Source organism: Tupaia chinensis, unplaced genomic scaffold, assembly GCF_000334495.1.
Source record: "Tupaia chinensis unplaced genomic scaffold, TupChi_1.0 Scaffold000605_1, whole genome shotgun sequence".
Taxonomy (NCBI): Eukaryota; Metazoa; Chordata; class Mammalia; order Scandentia; family Tupaiidae; genus Tupaia; species Tupaia belangeri.
Genome location: NW_006160123.1, coordinates 2987630 through 2995225, shown reverse-complemented (window position 1 = coordinate 2995225; position 7596 = coordinate 2987630). Strand labels below are relative to the sequence as shown.

The 7596-nt window shown below is 41.5% G+C and overlaps 1 protein-coding gene across 2 annotated transcripts in view; it reads right to left on the bottom strand.

Annotated features, from left to right (window-relative positions):
• CCDC32 (coiled-coil domain containing 32) overlaps positions 1-7596 on the bottom strand; it is a 13689-nt gene that overhangs the window by 3043 nt on the left and 3050 nt on the right. For both annotated transcript variants that reach the window (XM_006158695.3, XM_006158696.3), the window contains exons 2-3: positions 7076-7331; positions 1631-1787 (exon numbers count right to left, since the gene is read on the bottom strand). In XM_006158695.3, coding sequence (XP_006158757.1) covers positions 1631-1787; positions 7076-7319 — 401 coding nt within the window. In that variant the 5' untranslated portion in view covers positions 7320-7331. The remainder of the gene's footprint in view (positions 1-1630; positions 1788-7075; positions 7332-7596) is intronic.

Below are 7596 nucleotides of genomic sequence, written 5' to 3'. Positions count from 1 at the left end.
AAGTAATAAGAATAGGAACTAGCAGTAGGTGTAATGGCTGTGTCGCTGGACTCCCATGTAGTCGACTCCGGTTCAAGTCCTGGACCCGGTGGCTTAAACTCATGCTGGGAGCGTGTGCATGCGTGCCTAAGATCCAGAGAGGAGAATGGAGAAGGGATTGTGATGTGGCCATCCTCCCAGTGGGTGATTTCTTGCATTCTATCTCTCTGTCTTTCTGGCGAGTGCACGTACCCTGTAGCAAAAATCTCTCCAAAATAATAATAATAAACAAAGTTAAATAAAATATTTTTAAATGAATTATTTATTTATTTTTATTTGTCAGTATTAATTTTTTTAAAGGTTATATTTTCTTTTTTTAATAATTATTTATTTAATTTTATTTATTCATTCATTTATTTTAATTTGACCAGAGAGAGATACACAGAAAGAGAGAGGGAAAGTGAGAAAGCAAGCCACCAGGTTCGGTACTCGAACCACGGTCAGCCATGTGGGAGTGTCCAGCACCTTAATCACCATGCCACCTGCTGGTTCCCTGTCAGTATTAATTTTTAATTTGATCAGAGATACACAGATAAAGAGTGAAAGCGAGAGTGGGAAAGCAACCTGCCAGGTCCAGAACTTAAAACCATGGTCAGCCACATGGGAGTCTAGTGTCTTAACCACCACGCCACCTGCCAGCCTGACACAGGGACTCTCAAAACATGGTAATGAGAGGCCAGCAGATGCTGTAGCAGTTACATCGTTAGACTCCCACACAGCCGGCCACTGTGAGAGTCCTGGACCCAGTGACTTGAAATTCATGTTGGCAAGTGTGCATGCATGCCCAAGATCCCAGGAGGAGAATGGAGGATGCACATCCCTTAAGGCAAAAATCTCCAAAGGAAAAAAAGGCAATGAGACGTTACAAACTTAGGTGAAGTCATATCTCTCTAGGATCTTCAAGTTTATACTCTCTCCACCAATATTTATTTTGAATAATTTCCTATTGAACTTTAACTTTATTTATTTATTTATTTTTAACTTGACCAGAGAGGGACAGAGTGAGAGCGAGGGAAAGTGAGTAAGCAAGCTGCCAGGTCTGGGACTCAAACCACAGTCAGCTATGTGGGAGTCCAGTGCCCTTAACCACACCACCACCTAGTTCCAACTGTTGATTGGTTACAACTTTCTCAATTGAGTTACATACTTAAAAATGAAGACCATGGGGGGCCAGCAGGTGGCATAGTGGGTAAGGCACTGGAATTCCCACACAGTCGACTATAGTTCGAGTCCCGAACCTGGAGGCTTGCTTTCTCACTTCCTTTCCCTCTCTCTCTGTCATAACTCATGTGGCAAAATAATAATAATTATTATTATTATTAATTAATTAATTTCTAAAAATGAAAATAATGGCTTATTCTAAACTCTATTCGACCTGTGACTATGATGTAGCTAGGCTATTTGCCTTTTGGCAGAAATACCCATTCTCAAAAAACGGTCTAAGGGCAAATAGAGCAACCTTACAAAGGATGGTTTCAGTTCAGAAGAGCTGATGCTGATATCAATATGTCACTATCCAAGAATTCTTTAGACAAAGAAGTAGCCTCAGTGAAACAGAATGTTAACTGGAACCGGAGTAGGAATCAATTACCTCTCATCGGAATCAAGTCCATCCACAAAGAACTCGGATGCTAGCTTCTCCTGGAGGAACCGATCCCAGCATTCCTTCTTGGCTTGGGCCAGGGTTCGAAGCATATCCTTGGACGTTACTTCCTGATTTAATCCTTTGATTCTTCTCAGCTTCTTCTCTAAAAAAGAAAGAAGTGGTGCTTAACAAGGAAAGTAAGAACGAAACACAATTTTTAAAATGTCAACTGAAAAAATTCTTTCACTAAAGTGTATGTCCACACTTTGCAAAAGAGCTCATATTTTTAAAAGATAATTATTTTATTTAACTTTATTTATTATTTCTTTATTTTAATTTGACCAGAGAGAGACAGAGTGAGAGAGAGAGAGGGAAAGTGAAAAAGCAAGCCATCAGGACTGGACTTGAACCACAATCGGCCATGTGGGAGTCCAGCACCCTTAACCACCATGCCACCTCCCAGCCCCAAGAGCTCTTTTTTTTTTTTTTAAGATAGGTTTTTCCTATAGGGCGTGTGCACTTGCCAGAGAGACAGAGACAGACAGACAGACAGGAAGCGAGAAATCACCCTCCAGGGGATGACCACGCTGCAATCCCTTCTCTTCCATTCTCCTCTAGGAATTCTGGGCATGCACGCACACACGCCCAGCATGAATTTTAACCCACTGGGTCCAGGACGCAAACCTTAGTTGACGACATGGAAGTCCAGCGACTTAACCATTACGCCATCTGCTGGTCCCATGCTCATTTTTTAAGGACAGATAAAGGGAGCTAGAAATTCTTTTTCCTATACAATATCCCCACCCTGCACTTTATCAAACCAATGTTTAACCCCAGAAAAGGAAAAAACCATAGGTTCTCATAAATAAATCAGTGGAAAGTTTTCTTTGAAATCACACAAGTCTGGCAGGTATCTCTCTAAGGAATTCTTGTTTCCCCTGGCTTGACGTGTATACGATCATCTTTTTTTAACTCCTTAAAAAGAATCCCTCTGAGGAGTAAATGTTTTTTCTTTTTGTTACAACTACATAAAATGGTTTCAAAACCTCCTGAAAAAGAATTAGAGAAAATGATGAGAGATCCAATGGTTCATTAGACACTAAAACTGACTTGATAAGAACTCAATAACCATAAGAGATCTTTAAGATCTCTATGTGTGAATAAATTCTTGATTAAAAGAAAAGGACCTCCCAGTATTTTTTAAAGTTGTTCAATGTGTAGTCTGGATGCTGGAGCCTAATAAAAGCAAATATGTTATAATCCCTTTGAGAGTGGCCCATATGGTTTCCTGAAGATAGATATTTAATAACTCTTCTTTGTATTTTAACTTTATATTTGCTGACCAGATTTCTTCTTTTGAATACAAGAAAGGATACCACAATTTACCTTCCACCTTAATGTAGTCTTGCCTTCAGCTATAATACATGAGTAATAATGGCCTATCAAGCCCAGAATCAATAGAAACTTTATGATTAACAATCCTATTTTTATTTATAAACAAGTCATTTAACTAACAGCCACTGATCAAAACAATAAATACCATTTGTTCCTGTAAGCTACCACTAAGAGCTTACCCAAGTCAAAACTTCAAGTTGGTAAATACTTGAGGGGTTTTGTTTACTCTTTGAGAATGTTAGAAGAGTAATGCATATCTCACGTTTAACTGGCGAAGTTTTTCATTGTTCTTATCAGTGGATCTTCTTTGATATAAGTTTACTTGACAAGAAAAACAATCTTCATATTTTCTGGCTGTGGTCATCAAGATACTCAGAAGAGTATCTTCCACCCTGTAATCCCTTCTCCTCTATTTCTCCTTTTGGGATTTTGGACATGCACATACATGTGCCTGGTACGGTTTTCCCCTCTGAGTGTGCTGAGTTCCTGATCAGATGGGATTCTAACAAGCCAGGCAGAAACAGGTGCTACTACAAACCCCCCCTGCCACTGTCTTCCAGATTCTGCTGTAGGCAACAGAAATGACTCATATTTTCTTCAGAGAAGGAAATTTTAATATGCTTTTAACTGATTTTAGAAAAATAACTTTTTTGGACCTGCAGGTGGTGTGGTGGTTAGGTCTGGACTCCTACATGGCTGACCACGGTTCAAGTCCTGGACTTGGCAACTTGAAAATCATGCTGGGTACACATGTGCATATGCCCAAAATCCCAAAAGGAGAATGGAGAGGGGACTGTGGCATGGCTGTCCCTCTCAGGGGATGATTTCTGGCTTTCCCTCTCTCTCTCTGTCTCTCTCTGGCAAGAACGTATGTCCAACAGCAACACCTAAAAGAGAAAAAAAAAAAAAAAAGAAAGAAAGAAAAGAAAAGAAAAATACTTTTTGAACTAATGGAGAGTTAAAAAAAAATTTTGCCAGAGGGCATGTGTGCTCCAGAGAAACAGAGAAAGGAAAAGGGAGACAGCATCCCTTATGGGGGATGACCACACTGTAATCCCTTCTCCTCTATTTCTCCTTTTGGGATTTTGGGCATGCACATACATGTGCCTGGTATGGTTTTTCAAGCTGCCAGGACCAAGACTTAAACCACACAGTTGGTCATGTGGGATCCAGCTATCTTAACCATTAGGCTATAGGCTGGCCCTACCTGATGATGTTTTCACTTTTCAAACCAGTCTTCACCAATCAAACTCATCATGTTTCCATGAGAGTGGTTTTATCTTTTTTTTTTTTAAGAATTATTTTATTTAACTTTATTTATTTATTTATTTTATTTTGACCAGAGAGAGACAGAGAGACAGAAAGTGAGAAATCACCCCCCAGGAGGGATGGCCATGCCGCAATCCCTTCTCCTCCATTTTTCCTCTCGGGATCTTGGGCACGCATGCACATGCGCCCGGCATGAGTCCAAGCCACCAGGTCCAGGACTCAAACTATGGTTGACTACATGGCAGTCCAGCGACATAGCCATTACGCTAACTGCTGGTCCCCCGAAAGTTTCTTTTTTATTAAGCAAGATTTCTGCTATAGGATGTGTGCGCTCACCAGAGAGACATAAAGAGACAGAGAGACAGAAAGTGAGAAATCACCCCCCTGGGGGGATGGCCAAGCCGCAATCCCTTCTCCATTCTCCTCTCAGGATCCTAGGTATGCACACACATGCAGTCCCGCGTTGGGTCCAGGACTCGAACTGCAGTTGACTGCATGGGAGTCCAGTGACAAAGCCATTATGCTAACTACTGGTCTCACACCCAGCATTGTTAATGCCACTGGGTTCAGGACTTGAACTGTAGTCAACTATGCAGGAGTCCAGTGATGTAACCATTATGCCATCTGCTGGTCTCTCTGTGAAAGTTTCTTATAACCCTGGTCACATGCACCAACAAGCCAGAGGATCTGTGCTATAGCTTTCTCAGACGGTAGCTTCTTCTCCTTACCATCATTAAACAGATGCTCTGGCTACCACAAACAGAATTCTCAATCCCCCCAATCATGGCTGCAAGTATTACTGTCCTAACTTCGGTGGCTTCCTGAAAAATTTCTCATTCCTCCCTCAACTTTCTCATTATCTGTCATCCCGCCTGTTTTTCTATCTTCTTCCTCCAGTGTATTATCAACAAAATTCCATTTCCTTTTCCAAGATAGTTCTTAGCAATCATGTAAGCTCTCACGGAATGTGAGAAAGCAAGTCACCAGGTCCAGGACTCGAACCACGGCCGGCCATGTGGGAGTGTCCAGCTTTTTAACCACCACACCACCTGCTGGCCCCTTATTATTTATTTTTTAAAGAGAGAGATTTTTGCTATAGGGCACGTGTGCTTGCCGGAGAGACAAGGAGACAAGACAATGAGAAATTACCCCCCAACTCCCAGAAGATGGCTACGCTGCAATCCCTTCTTCAAGTCTAGGGGTTTTGGGTACACACACACACACACACACACACACACACATGTGCCTGGTTTGAGTTCAAACTGCTGCTGGGTCTGGGACTCGAACCACAGTCAACTACATGGGAGTCTGGCCACAAATGCCATCTGTTGGTCCCAATTTTATTTATTTATTATTATTACTGTTTTTAATTTGCTATAGGGCATGTGCATTCATGAGAGAGAAAGTGAGAAAGCAAGCCACCAGGCCCAAGTGGGAGTCCAGCCCCTGAAACACCACGCCACCTACTGACCCTCACTCTTTCTGTCCTTCCTTAAAAGCTCCTCCTTCCTAAGCTGCCTTTTCTTCCTCAAATAATTAGTCTCAGGTTTGGTTTTGTGACACGTGGATACGGCTCATGGACGTTCAACATTAAAAGGATATCACAATTCCAAGACTAGCAATCACTGCCCTAGACTGACATTTCTTCTCCCCTAGCATGGGACAATCGGAATCTCTTTCTTGTTTTTGGAGTTTTTGGACACTATAGTCACAGAATAGGGCTCTTAAAATGCTCAGGGAATGATGGTTAGAAGTGCTGGATTTCTACATGGCTGACCACGGTTTGAGTCCCGGACCTAGTGGCTTGCTTTCTCCCTTTTCCTTTCTCTCTCTGTCTCTTTCTGGTAAAATTACAAAATAACAACATATAGAATTAAATAAATAAATAATTCTTGGGACCAGCAGTTAACTAATGGCTATGTCGCTGAACTCCCATGTAGTCGACTGCAGTTCGAGTCCCACACCCAGTGGCTTAAACTCACGCTGGGTGCGTGTGTGTGCGTGCCCAAGATCCTGAGAGGAGAATGGAGGAGAAGGGACTGTGGCATGGCCATCCCCCCGGAGGGTGATTTCTCACTTTCTGTCTCTCTCTCTCTGTCTTTCTGGCGAGTGCATATACCCTGTAGCAAAAACCTCTCCAAAAAAATAAATAAATAGGGAATGGTGGCGCCTGCCCTACGGCAAAATAAATAAATAAATAAATAATTCTTTTTAAAATTTCATTAAAAAATATTTATTAATGTTAGCCTTCATACATATGTGTATATAAATACATGTGTGTGTGTGTGTGTGTAAAAGGGCTAACATCAGGCAGAATGAATCTTATGTCAATATGCTCCTATTCCCAACGGTCAATGCATTTAATAGAACATGTTTTTAAACTCCAGCATTTGGAATCCACATGTAGCTCTGGCCATGACCTTTGTTTTGGGGATGGCATAAAGCTTAAGTTATCTGGTTATATGGACTACCAACAGTAGGCAAGACGGTTCTATAGAATGCCAGAAAATAAAACAGAATTTAGAGGAAATAGTCATGTGCAAGAAAGGGGGGGTTCCTTTTCAACAACCAACCTGAAATACCCATAGAATGACATCTGACAGATAGATACATGTGAATAGGAAAAGAAAAAAAGAAAGAAAGAAAGAAAGAAAGAAAGAAAGAAAGAAAGAAATGAAAGAAAGGGTAGAAAACCAGGTTTGATGTAAAAGAACTTCAACATGCTTTCTAAAATCACCAGCATCTAATTAAAAATAAATAAATACATAAAAAGAGCCTCTAACTCACCTAGAGATGCTATATACACTTCTGAATCCTGCAAGGGAGCCCAAGGCTTTAGAGCTGGCTGGACAGAAAAGTCTGCTGCTTCTCTCTGGCCTTCATCGGCAGAGTAAGAATCCACGAAGGAGTCTGAGAAGGCATTGTTGGCACCATCTTCTTGGCCAGTGTTTGGCAGGCAGGAACAGATTTCAGCCCAGAGATCTCGGCCAGATCTTGTGGCTGTAGAGTCAACACTCTCAAACATTTTCATCTGGAATCTGAGCTGCAAAATAGAAGTCCAAGTGTGAAAGGATGGACTCTAAGGATATGGCATATGTTGGTGGTACTCAGGTTTCTTTTACCATTGAAGAAAGATAATAAGTTCTTATAAAGTTCCTTTTAGGGCTGGCAGGTGGCATGGTGGTGGGGACACTGGACGCCCACAGGGCCAGTGGTTCGAGTCCCAGACCTGGTGGCTTGCTCTCTCACTTTCCCTCTCTCTCTTGCTCAAATAAAAGAAACAATAATCGTTATTATTATTTATATAT